Source organism: Hypanus sabinus, chromosome 21, assembly GCF_030144855.1.
Source record: "Hypanus sabinus isolate sHypSab1 chromosome 21, sHypSab1.hap1, whole genome shotgun sequence".
Classification (NCBI taxonomy): domain Eukaryota; kingdom Metazoa; phylum Chordata; class Chondrichthyes; order Myliobatiformes; family Dasyatidae; genus Hypanus; species Hypanus sabinus.
The window spans coordinates 16,819,210-16,832,851 of NC_082726.1; the positions used below are offsets into that span (position 1 = coordinate 16,819,210).

The following is a 13,642-nucleotide window of genomic DNA, read 5'->3' on the forward strand; positions in this document are numbered from 1 at the left end:
TAGATGCCAAGAAAAATTTCAACAACATCCTCGAATGCCTTCCTTGTGATTTTCTCCGGTCCCACTGGAAGTTCTTTGAATTGCCTGTCATTGAAGACCCGTTTGATTTGTGGACCAGCAAAATGCCTTGGCATCAAAGAATAATGGATGCCAAGTGTTGTGGACAGGATGTTAAAGACAGCTTTTATCTTACTGGCCTTCAGCAGTCCAGGCATCAAGTTTAGGAGTAGGGACATTATATCGTAGTTATACAAATTGCTGGTGAATTGTGTATAGTTTTGGTCACTGTGTTATAGGAAAGACATTATCTAGAAGGCACAAGTTGGAGAGGGAGGTTGGCCACATTGGATCTTTATTCCTTGGAACATAAGAGAATGAGGGGTGACCTCAAAGAAGTCAGGGTTATGGAGAAAGGTTTGGACATCCTGAAGGTGGGGAGTCTAAAACTAGAGGGACCCAAGAGAAAACTTTTTTTCTGCCCACTCAGAGGGTAGTGGGTACCTGGAATGAGCTGCCAGAGGAAATGGTTGAGGGGTACAAAACTGCCACATTTAAGTGCTTTTGGATAAGTACGTGGAGAGAAGGAGACTTGGAAGGATTAGCATGGAGGATGCTGTGGTCCGCATGGGCCAGTGGGCCTGCCTCTATAAGAGGTTAACCCTTCCTATACAGGACACATTATAAACAAGAAATTCAGCAGATGCTGGAAGCTTTGAATAATGTACACAAAATGCTGGAAAAACTCAGGCAACATCAGAGGGGAATAAACAGTTGACATTTTTGGCCGAGACCCTGATGACAAAACACATTATACAGTTTCCTCCAATTTATCTGTAAAATGGAAATGTATTTCTTGAAGCAACACAGAGTTGCATTTTAAGAGCACATATAACAAGCCACAAGCAGAGGTTTTAGTTGACAATATATTTTAACTTAAGTCAAGAAGTGATTTATTGGTAACTGATTGAAGTTGAATTAGATATGAGTTAATATAGGTATGAAATTTTAGGTATTAACTGGAAGTTAGGTGTTAGAAAGTTCATATTTATTGATTTAGTTACTTAGAATTCTCTGGAAAACAGTTAGTAGTTCTGCAATAAAAGCAGAAAATGCTGCAAGTTGTCAGATCAGTCAAGGCTTGTTCTGACCTTCTATTAACTCAGCATCTCTCTCCACAGGTCTCTCTGACCTGCTAGATGTTTCTAGATGATTTCACATTTGTTTTTTTTTAAATTTTTGTTTCAAATTTACAATATCTTGTATGGAAAGTTATTCTTGTCTCCAAGCTGGAGGGTGGGTGCTAACAAAGATGTCATGGTAACAATGAACTTTAGTTCAGAGACAGGAAAGAAACTTAAAAAAAATTGAACAAGTAGTTCTTGTCTTCTGTTTCTGAGTACCAGATTTAAAGGCAATTTTTACCACATCTTTGGTCTGCACCCTATCACAGACAATCTCTTACCCTCACCTCTTCCTCTACCACTTCAACCACATTTGTCCTCTCACTTACCCTGTTCCAAGAATCACTGAACTGAAAGGAAGACTCTGTAAATGAATTGTACTGTGCACGAACAGGATGCTGTGCTTCCCTTAATTACAAATGTGTTTCATTACCTTAAAGCCAGCCTGAGGTAAGTGAAAAGTGCTTACAAATAAATCTGTTCCTTCTACCTACTCAATTCCCAAATGTTACCTCAGGGCAAGTGTGAAAGGACTAATTACACTTTCCCACATGCATAGTCTGTGGCCTTCTGGGCCTTGGCAATTCAAGTACTTGCCTTGATACTTCTTAAATGTGAGGATCTGTCCCCACTGTGTTCCAGGCTCAGTTCCCCTCTGAACCTCCTACATCTCACTTTAAACCCATGCTCTCATCGAAGGGAAATAGTTTCTCACCACAGGGAAATAGTTTTGACTATAGGCCCATCCAACCCCTTCATAATTTTGCACACATCTGTCAGGTTACACCACCCCCACCCCAGGGAAAGCAATCCCAATATATTCACTCTTTCTTTGTAACTGTGATGTTGCTACAATCCAGGCTCCTCTGCTGTTCTCCAGTGCGAGAGAGAGCATGAAGGAGCCATTTTCCAAAACAGAGAGCACCGGTGTTCCACCCAGCAGACAGATGGTGGTCAAGACCATAATGAATCAACCTGCTCTTGGCGTTGGCTGGGCTTGTGTTATTGATCCATCAAGGACATAGCCGAGAACCATGGCAAGCTGGTTAGGGGAGGAGGGCTTTCTGTTGCCCGGAGACATTAGGAACCTCTCTACCCCACCTAAGGAACTAGAGGTTCTTGGCGATTTCCGATTTTATTTGGTTCAGGGTAACTGATTCCCAGGAGCTGCTGAGGGTGATACACATTTTCACAGAGGCTAGAGTACATCCTGGATAGTCTCCTCCATTTGCCTGATCCTCTCTGGCCATGTTGACCTGGGTTCAGAAGTCTGCTGCTGGGTAATGCAACATCCACTGGGGCATCAAACAACATCTTCAGTCCTGAGAGATATCCTAATGTTGGTTTACTTACCATGTTGGTGGATTTGGAGAATTTTTCAAGCTGTATTTTAATTTCCTTATGATTGGAAGGAAGCTATGACAGCTCATTCAGTCTACACAATTTTGGAATAATACAATTCCTTACTAGTCCTCCCTCTACCTCACATTCCATCGGTTTCCCCTCAGATTCTACCACAGACAGCCTGCGAACACATCACCTTTGCAACCCCCAGCAAGTCCCACTGTTTACATGTCAGAAAACCTCCGCCACACTGATGCTGCTTTGAGATCTGCTCACAACGCAGGTGCCAGTCTGCGCTCTAGACCTGAATCCCCCACTGCCAACTGCTGAATGACCTACCAGAAACTTCATTAGCTTGGCTCAACACCATGAACAAAAGGTCCTGTTCAAGTTTTCTGTTCTGACAGACGAGAGTGCGGGAGAGAACAAGAGAGAACATGCGTCCAAGTACGCGTTCAAGTGCATGTGTATATGTACCTACATGTTTAAGTGTCTATGATTGAGTGTTCGATTTTAACGTGTGTTTGTGTTGATAGGTATGTTTTTGTGTGTGACCTTTGGAGGTTGTCCCAAGAGCACGGACTAGGAGGGCCAAGATGGCCTGTTTCCGTGCTGTGATTGTTATATGGTTATATAGATCCTGACAGAAGTGAGTGCACAAGCAAGCACACACACATACATATACAATTTGCAAATAATCGTCTTGTGCAGATTACCTGAGCTTTTCAGCCGCAGATATCCCCAACACACCTGCCTCTGTAAAGCTGTTCACCCTCCAGCTTCAGTTTAGTTTCTGCAGGAAATCTCCTGCACATCTTTGTCCCTCTAGACACTCCTGTTGCTCTGATCTGAATCAACCCCCCCCCCCCCCCACCCCCAGCTCCTCCCCACCATCCCACGCTCACAAAAACCTCCTCTTCCCATATTCCAGCAGGAATGGTTATCATGTGGACAAACATTAATGAAGGTAGAAAGCAACACCAAGGAAAATCACAGGAACAACACTGTAACATTTATTAAACCAAATAATAAGAACAGCAAGTATTTCTGATTAGCAAGAGAGAAGCCCAGTGTTTATGAAGCTCAAATAGTGAGTGCTCCAGGGAGAGCCTGCACCCTGTTCACAGGTCAGAATCTGAGCATCAGAAATGCATTCTGTACATCAAAACTCTCCCAATGGCCTTGCTGGGATCTACAAACAATCTATTACTTTATAACCCCAGTATGAAGGGTCCACCTTCTCCCTTGTTCAGTACTCACAATTCAATACTAAATCATTCCACAGTATCTTGCATGTTCCCATATCCACCTGCTGCCCACGACCAACAGAATAATGTGTCCACCCACTTTAAAGCAAATTCCTTCTTTCAGCTTTCTTACTTTTTCAAGATACCCAGCGAACACCCACCCACAGCTACTGGTCTCTCTCCGGCTCTCCCTCCACGGATTCCCCTCCCATCAATGGCCCTCCCTCCGTTCTCCCTGGCTCTCGTTCCTTTCTTCCACTGTGGCCTCCTCCCTCCATTTACTCCACTTGAGGCCCTCCCACCACTCTCAATGATGACCCCTACTCATTTCACCCTCCCGATCACCTTCTCACCATTATGTTTGGGGACCACCCTCCTTCCAATGACTGCGTTCCCTCCAGCAACCACCCTCACTCCTGGCAATCTCCTTTCCTCCACTCTCTCCACTGACTGTGCTCCCTCCAGCAAATGCTCTCTGTCCCACTCTCTCCACTGAATACACTTCCCTCCCCTGACCACCCTCCCTCCAGCAACTGCTCTCCCTCTGCTCCCTGCGATGGTGTTTACTCCACTGCTATGAATCTGACACCATAGCAGGAGCAGATGCTGTCTTGTATTACTGAACACAGAAGGGACCCACACTTTTAATTATCGGAATGCCCACATAAGATCCAAAGATGGGTCATTTCACAATGTAAACAGCTGCTAAAGCTTCTTCGAGATGTGGAGAGCACAGAAACAATTGGCATCTGCTGAGCAAGGATGTGGAACAAAGTGAGGAGGTAAGGCAGTGACTGGCCTAGGTCAATGAAACAATTTGTTTAGAGGATGGGCGGCCAAGAACTCCCATCGTTCCAGTGACGAGGGCGCTGTAAGACACCGAGTTCCAGTCCGCTGTGGTCTCTTCTGCTGCTTCAGAAGGTTGAGTCTTCCATCACTCGGCGCATGGGGCTCACGGCTGCCCTGTCAACAACTAGTCCTGACGTCCAACTCACAAATGCTTAGAATAAAGCTCTTGCTGGTGAATGCTGGGTGTCCTAGCCCCAGGGCAGTAGGAGTGAGGTTCTTTAACCTTTAGAATGGACTAAACTTTATTTAACAAATAAATTAAAAAAATAGGCTTCTTATTGGGTTTTGTGCAAGTGCTTTGAAATGGAAACCTTTGTGTTGTGGTAATATCAGAGTGTGCTGGAGACATCAGCTGCTCACAGTTTGTAATTGGCCTCTTTCAGTTCCAATCCCATCCAGTGAGTACAGGAAAACAGTCTCTGGGCTGTCTGGTCCAACGCTGAGCCACTGTGAGCCAACAGCTTCAACAAAACCTCGGGGACCTACCTTACCTGGAACATAACAAACACAAAGGTGAGTGCTTCACAAGTTCCAAAAGGGTAGGCCTAACAGCTCTTTTGATGTTAATTGAAGGTTTTGACAGAGGATTTAAATATTTACACCAAATCAGGCCCTACTTCCCATCTCACTGCAGACAGTGGCTGCTTGTTTCGACATGAAGCAGCCACCCAGAAGAATGTTATCAGATTCCCCCGAGAGGCCACTTTTATAATGGCAGATGGAATTCAACCCAAATAAGTGTGAGGTGGTTCATTTTGGTAGGTCAAATATGATGGCCGAATATGGCATAAATGGCAAGACTCTCGGCAGTGTGGAGGATCAGAGGGAGATCTTGGGGTCCAAGTCCATAGGACACTCAAAGCAACTGCACGGGTTGACTGTGGTTAAGAAGGCCTATGGTGCAATGGCCTTCATTAATCATGGGATTGAGTTTAAGAGCAGAGGGGTAACGTTGCAGCTATGTAGGACACTGGTCAGACCCTACTTGGAGTGCCTCTGCTTAATTCTGGTCGCCTCAGTACAGGAAGGACATGGAAACCATAAAAAGGGTGCAGAGGAGATATACAAGGATGTTGCCTGGATTGGGGAACATGCCTTATGAGAATAGGTTGAGTGAACTCGGCCTTTTCTCCTTAGAGCGACGGAGGATGAGAGGTGACCTGATATAGGTGTATAAGATGATGAGAGGCATTGATCGTGTGGATAGTCAGAGGCTTTTTCCCCAGGGCTGAAATGGCTAACACGAGTGGGCACAGTTTTAAGGTGCTTGGAAGTAGGTACAGAGGAGATGTCAGGGGTATGTTTTTTTTCCCTTATACAGAGAGTGTGTGGAATGGGCTGCAGGCAACGGTGGTGGAGGTGGAAACGATAGGGTCTTTTAAGAGACTGGATAGGTACATGGAGCTTAGAAAAATAGGGGGCTATGGGTAAGCCTAAGTAGTTCTAAGGTAGGGACATGTTCAGCACAACTTTGTGGGCCAAAGGGACTGTACTGTGCTGTAGGTTTTCTATGCTTCTATAATGGAGCCTACAGAACTTTTTCATTACCACTTCAGCTTATTGGGGTTAGTCGGGGCTGGCTGTCTTATTAACCCACACTTCCCCGTCAAAGAATGTCCAACTGTTTTCTCACTACTAATATCAGTGTCCCAACTAGACAGGCAGATGAAACTGAAAGACAAAGTGGAAGCCAATGAAATTAATGACATACCGACCCCTCACCCCAAGCTTTCCCCACATGGAGCAATCACCTTGATCCCATTACATTTGGAAATATTAAATCCGATTGGAAGAAGTGCCAGAAAAAAAAAGTATCAACCACTTTGGTGAACTGCCTTCACCACAGTTATTTTATTGTACTTAAGAGATACAGCACAGAATAGGCCCTTCAAGCTGCACTGCCCAGAAATCCCCGACAGCCCTGATTTAACCCTGATCACAGGACAATTTAAAATTACTAATTAACCTACAAACCAGTGGAGGAAACTGGAGCACACATCGCAGGAGGAGGACGTGCAAACCCCTTACAGGGGTAGCTGGGATTGAACTCTTGACTCCAGCACTCCGAGCTGTAATACCATTGTGCGAGCCACTACACCACTGTGGCGCCCCATGGCTGATGGAAAAAGATTTAGGACCTTTTTGGACTTTGGGGCATGCCAGAGGATTTAACCCTTCTACACCCTGGCCAATGGAAGTAGGGCCAGAGTGGGGATGAACCTGGTAACTACAGGCCCGATATCAACAATGGGAAAACAGAAACTGAGGGGGAAGCATGGGTTGATAACATACACCCGGCCCTGATTACGTCAAATAACCTGAACCACATTTTCATGAAGTGAAGTGATGATCAGAGAACCCTGCAGACTCCACCAAAAAGGTTTTACATAATGGTTTCTCAGGAGAACTTGGTAACTTATCGTGGACTCTCGGACAATGGAAGCATATTATACAGCTGGTAACTTTGGTATGCAATTTCATGAGGCAACTGGATTATCTTCAGACTACAGTGACATGTGTGGTGGGGTCTTCCCAGGGACCTTCTTCACCTAGTGAGAACGGCGAGTATGAGGAACACACACCAGAGGAAGTGGTGCAAAAAGAGTTGCTGAGAACAGTTATTAAGCGTCAAGCTGAGCACTTAAATCTCCCAGGAAGAGAAGGGGCCAAAAAGTGGAAGGTGTGATCAATGTGGACCATGTGCCCACTGCTTGTAATGTGAGGGGTCAAAGGGCCTGTTTCCAGTCTGTGCAAATGAGTCCATAGTGGGACCAGTGTGTTTCCAATAATATATAAATGATCTGGCTACAGGGGGTGAAATATATACTATCAATGTGACATACAGTGAGGAGGGATGGTGAAGAACCTACCATGAGACTTGGGAGCAGTTCAGGTTGGACAATGGTCAAATTTCAGTAGAAACAGTTTGGCGGGTTGGTGTCAGTAACTAGTTTGAGCTGGGTGGATACTCTATGAAAGTCAGTGTGCAAGTGGACAACATGGTTAACAAACCACCTGCAGCACAACTTTGTACATAGAGGGATTAAATATATATGCAGTATCTATCCACAGATGCTGCCAGATCTGCTGAGCTTTTCTAGCCATTTGTGTGCTGCTGTTAGACCCCAAGCAACAAGCTTCAAGCTGGGAATTTTGGTATGAACAGGAATATTTTTTGTTAATCTCAAAATTGGTCGGCACCTCTGCCCTCAACACCCAGGATGTCACCTCTACTCATTACCACCAATGGGGAGGAGGTACAGGAGCCTGAAAACCCATAATCTATGTTTTAGGAACAGCTTCTTCCCCATCCACCATCAGATTTCTGAACAGTTTCATAACTACTACCCTTCTATTCCTCTTTTGCACCATTTCTTTTGTTTCATTTTTACTTCTAACTTTCTATGTCTTGCACAGTACTGCTGCTACAAAGCAACAAATTTCACAACATACGTCACAGATAATAAACCTGATTTGAGATACTGAGAGCAGATAACTGGCTACACTTCATTACATTTCCAACAAGTCACTACAGTGTGCATCTCTGTTACACTGACACCCACAATGGCCCAACTGAAAACACTTAGCAGTAAGTGTTTACAGGAAATTCAGAAATGGCCAAAGCTGCTGGGTGATAGACAAGCAGGAAATAGACATGAAGGAGACCTCTTCTCTTACCCCGTATATGAACAGGATGTCAGGAGGCTTTATTGGGCCACAGGCTTCAACTCTACCCTAATTCTTGAGCTGCACAGCAGAGCAAGATCGCTCTGCTTCTGAACCCATCCTGATAAGTTACCACACAGCAAAATGTCCCCGTACTGGTGCATGGAGACTGAATGGTTAAATTTGTCCAGATCCAGGCTACCAGCTTACCTCTTGTGGGTGGGTGACTGGGAGGCTGTGTCCAGAAGTCCCAACTGTTGTTCCAGTGAGAACACTCTGTATGTCATGTAAATGGAGGATGCCAAGAGAATAAGGACGCTGGAAAAACATAAACAATGTCAGTCCACAGATTGGGAAACAAATGAACCTGTGAAACAGAAGTCATTCTTCCCTCAACAACAGGTAACTCTTTCATAATGCTGCCACAAGATGTGAAAGAAAGAAGTGTTTTTAAATGCAAATCCTTCACAGTTGAAAAACCACAGTTTGCGATGTTCTACCTATGGAGCATGATGTTTAAACAGGAGGTTGTGTAAACATCATGCTCCGTAGACTAAGATTACAGGAGCATATTAAAGCCATTTAGTGCATGGAAGCTTCAGAACTAAGAGACACAAGAGGCTGGAGATGTTGAAACCTGGAGCAACAAAAAACCTGCTAGAGGAACTCAGCGTTAGGGTTGAACAGGGGGGAAAGGAATTGTCAGTGTTTGACCTGCCAAGTTCCTCTAGCGGATTGTTTGTAACTTCAAAATTATCCCCTTTACCTGCAGTGTAACTAACGTGAACGTCACTGGCTGCATCACCGTCTGGAAAGGGGTGTGGAGGGCTTCTACACAGGATCAAAGTAAGCTGCAGAGAGTTGTAAAATTAATCAGCTCTATCACGAGCATTAGCTTCTGTAGTACCCAGGACATTTTCAAGGAGCGACATCCATCATCAAGGACCCCCACCACCCAGGATGTGGCCTCTTCTCGTTATCTTATTGTTACCCAGGAAAGCTTCTTCCACTCTGCCATCCGATTTCTGAATGGACACTGAACCCATGAACACTACCTCACTAATTCTTTAAAATCTCTGTTTTTTCCCCTATATTAACATGTATTGCATTGTACAGCTGCCATAAACTTAACAAATTTCACAAATTATGCTGGTGATATGTTGAATCCGATTCTGAAGATGATTTGATCACACTTTAATTACAGCATCAATTCAACACCAGGTTTTAAATACTGAAGGTTGCTTGTTATAATGGAGTTCACTGGTCAGATTTTAGGCAATATGTAAAAAACAATCTTCATTTGCTTCTGGAGCACCTCTATTCAGAAGTGTGTAGGTGCTCCTGGAGGGCAAGTGACTTGTCCAGGAGATGCCAAAGTTTGGAATCCTGACAATCACAATCTACCTTGGGAGACAGTACCACTTTCCGCCTCCTTCACCCCACGTGATACGTGAGGCACTATTCAATACTCACGTGACAATTAATATCCAGAGTATTCGATATTCTACTTGGCTGATTCCTTCGACTGAATCCAATTCAAGTATTTTTTCTTTCTTCACCAGTCTTTCTGAAAGATGGAAGCATACAGAATATGGATTGAGAGGCAACAGGGCACATCTACTTAACAAAGGTACACATCCCATTGCCGTACCATCATTCTGCTTCCCCTTACCCTCCATCTACCACTGCAGCCAAATACACTAACTGCGGACCTACTCCCTGATCTACAGTGGCCGAATACTCGGGCTTCAGATACAGTCACATCTGGGTTGCAAACATTCTCACTGTGTTCAGCTCCGTGGGTCTTCTGTCACTGTTAGCAACTCCCCATGACCCTACTATTTCTGTCCCATCTGCACACCCTCCAGCTTCCCTTGCCTGCTCTCTTTTCCTAAAGCCTTCACCTGGGCAGGCTTTAAGCTGGAGGAACTCAGCAGGGCATGCAGCCTCTACGGAAAGAAAGCACAGTCGACATTTCCAGCCAGGACAGAAGAAAGCTGAGAAGTAGATTTAAGAGGTGGAGGAGGGGAGAGAGAAACACCAGGTGATAGGTGAAACCCAGAGGGGGAGGGATGAAGTAAAGAGCTGGGAAGTTGATTGGTGAAAGAGACAGAAGGCCATGGAGAAAGAAAAGGGGGAAGGGGCACCAGAGGGGGGCGATGGGTAGGCAAGGAGATAAGGTGAGAGGGGGGGAAACAAAGAGGATGGGAAATGGTGAAGTGGGGGTTGGGGTGCATTACTGGAAGTTTGAAAAATGATGCTCATGCCATCAGGTTGGAGGTTACCCAAACAGAATATAAGGTGATGTTCCTCCAACGCAAGTGTGGCCTCATCACGACAGTGGAGGCGGCCATGGATGGACACATTGGAATGGGAAGTGGAAGTAAAATGAGTGGTCAATGGGAAATCCCACTTGTTCTGGCAGACGGAGCGTGGGTGCTCAGCGAAGTGGTCTTCCGAACTATGACGGGTTTCACTGATATCCATCAATGGCCTCCTCCTCGGTTGTGATGAGGCCACACTCAGGTTGGAGGAACACCACCTCATATTCAGTCTGGGTAGCCTCCAACCTGATGGCATGAACATTGTCTTCTCAAACTTCCGGTAATGCCCCTCCTCACCATTCTCCATTCCCTTTTCCCTCTCTCTCCTTGCCCTCCCATCACCTCCCTCTGGTGCGGCTCCTCAGCGTTTTATCTTTTGCTCAGTAAAAGGTCACCACGGTTAAACAATTCTGTCCACAAACCCAAGAGAGCATGCATAGTAGCTGAGAGAAAATTGAAAACTGGCTCCACTGTAAATGTTTAGGGAAAAATTACACTCCTTTAACATTGATATATGCTCTGCAAGAAGAGTCCATTTTTCCAAGATTACTACAGAGAATAGCAGCAATATTGTTCTCAACTACAAACTAACTGTTGAACCCTGCTCCAGCCTATAATGTTCTCAGTCAAGCATCTGGCACAAAATATCAGGAATTTTTATATCAAAAAATTACTTCCATTAGGGAGAGAAAGCAGTATCTCCCAGTGGCCACACATTTTAATTCCACGTCCAATTCCCATTCTGATATGTCTATCCATGGCCTCCTCTACTGTCAAGATGAAGCCATACTCAGGTTGGAGGAACAACACCTTATATACTGGCTGGGTAGCCTCCAACCTGATGGCATGAACATCGATTTCTTGAATTTCCGGTAATGACCCCCACCCTCCCCACCCTTCACCATTTCCCATCCCATTTTCCCTCTCTCACCTCATCTCCCTGTCTGCCCATCAACCACCTCTGGTGCTCCCCCTCCCTTTTCTTTCTTCCATGACCTTCTGTCTCTTTACTTCATCCCTCCCCCTCCAGGTTTCACCTATTAGTTGGTGTTTCTCCCTCCCCTCCCCCCACCTTTTAAATCTACTCCTCAGCTCTCTTCTCCAGTCCTGCCAAAGGGTTTCGGCTTGAAACACTGACTGTACTCCCCAGCCCCACCCTCCCCCCATAGATGCTGCCTGGCCTGCTAAGCTTCCCCCAGCATTTTGTGTGTTGCTCAGATTTCCAGCATCTGCAGATCTTGTCTTATCTGGGTATGCTTTGCTTGTTTCCCCCTTTAACCTGCTGCCAATCATTGTTGGTGTTTTTAAGGTCCTTCTAGAAATGTAGCATAGAGTCACAGTTATACAGCAAAGAAACAGGCCCTTCTGTCCAACTTGACCATGCTGAGCAAGCCATCTACCTCAGCTCCACCCATTTGCTTGTTTTTGGGTCATTTCCCTCAAAAGTGTTCCTAACCAGATACCTGTCCAAAATTATTTTATACATACCACCCTTTATGCAAATACAAGTTTAAACCTTTCCCCGCTCACCTTAAACCTAATCCCTTTAGTTTCAGGCTTCCCTACCTTAGGAAGAAGACTGATCTCATCAGCATGCTTCATGACATCCTTGTGTTTTATAAACTTCTATAAGGTCTCTCCTCATCTTCCCGCATTCCAGCGAGAAAAAGTCCTAGGCTCTCCAGTTTCTCCTTACAATTCAAGCCCTCCAGCCCCTCTAACATCTTCTCTAGCTTAGTGACATTCCTGGGTGATCAGAACCAAACAGTACACCAAGTGTGGTCTCACTTCACTTCTGCTAATCCCCTATTTTGCCGAGTCCGTTTCTAGGGTGAGGACAATCTTGCACATCTCTCAGCTTGGAAGCAGACAGCAAGTTGAATCTACCCCAAATCAAATTTATTCTCATAAACATCCCCCATACTTTACTCCTCACACAATCTGGAGAACAATTAAGCTACTTTCTTTGGGTTCTGGGAGAAAACACATCCTACATAGAGTTTAGAAAAGAGATGAGGAGGAATTTCTTTAACCAGAGGTTGGTGAATCTGTGGAATTCATTGCCACAGATGGCTATGGAGGCCAACACAATGGGTATGCTTAAAGCGGAGATTGATAGGTTCTTGTTTAGTAAAGGCACCAAAAGTTACAGGGAGAAGACAGAAGAATGGGTTCGATGGGAAAATAAATCAGTCATGTTAGAATGGCAGAGCAGACTTGATGGGCCAAATTCTGCTCTTTTATCTTATGGAAACAGGAGCATCTGAGGAGGGAAATAGAGAACTTGAAAACTCCACACAGAGAGCACCCGAGATCAGGATCGAACCAGTGTCACAGGATCTGTGAGGCAGTGGCTCTACCAGCTGCACTCTCTCTGCTGACACACACTGGTCCCTCACTACATACCGGCTGTATGCTGACAAGGTGTAACCCAGACTCTGTACTAACCTCTGAAGGTCTGACTGCTGCAGCTGGAGCTCTCCACCTCTGGAGTACTCAGGCTGCTGGTGGAGTTTCCCAGCAGCGACTGGTGTTCTGTTTCAGGCTGTGAGGATGAGGAGCCATTAGAGAGTTTTCTTTTCCACTCCAAATGTAACCTATAGCCTTCCTGAGAAACAGCACAGAAAGTAATCTCACCCAATAATAGCGCCACAGACTGTGAGCAATGTCACCGTGGCCAATGATAATACTGACAATAGACAAGTGCAACTCCACTGCCCTCCTCCGGCTTTCTACCATTGCCTAATAAATGTGAGGCTAATTTATAAATAAGAGGGGATACCTAACAGCTCAGGTAGCATCTAAAGAGAGATGCTTCAAGTCAATGACCAATTAGGAAGGTGTTGTACCAGAGCTGCCGGCCAATCAGATGAGGGATAGTGTCATGTCCCCAAAACCTGGCAAGTTTAATATAGTTCTGCTATTTAATAAATAGCAGAATAGTAAGTGTTGTGGAAGTACAGAGGGAGAACACGTCGGCAGATCCTTAAAAGTAATACAGAGGTTAGTTTGATCCCAACCTCTGAGGCTG

The 13,642-nt window shown here is 45.1% G+C and overlaps 1 protein-coding gene across 4 annotated transcripts in view; it reads right to left on the reverse strand.

Annotated features, from left to right (window-relative positions):
• Positions 1-3,515: 3,515 nt before the first annotated feature.
• gramd2aa (GRAM domain containing 2Aa) overlaps positions 3,516-13,642 on the reverse strand; it is a 58,704-nt gene continuing 48,577 nt past the window's right edge. For 2 of the 4 annotated variants that reach the window (XM_059946058.1, XM_059946056.1), the window contains 4 exons: positions 13,060-13,219; positions 9,761-9,854; positions 8,498-8,605; positions 3,516-5,112 (listed from right to left, as the gene is read on the reverse strand). In XM_059946058.1, the coding sequence (XP_059802041.1) occupies positions 5,109-5,112; positions 8,498-8,605; positions 9,761-9,854; positions 13,060-13,219 (366 nt within the window). In that variant the 3' untranslated portion in view covers positions 3,516-5,108. Of the gene's footprint in view, positions 5,113-8,493; positions 8,606-9,760; positions 9,855-13,059; positions 13,220-13,642 lie in introns of those variants that run through there. The other 2 variants (XM_059946059.1, XM_059946057.1) reach the window with 2 other exon arrangements.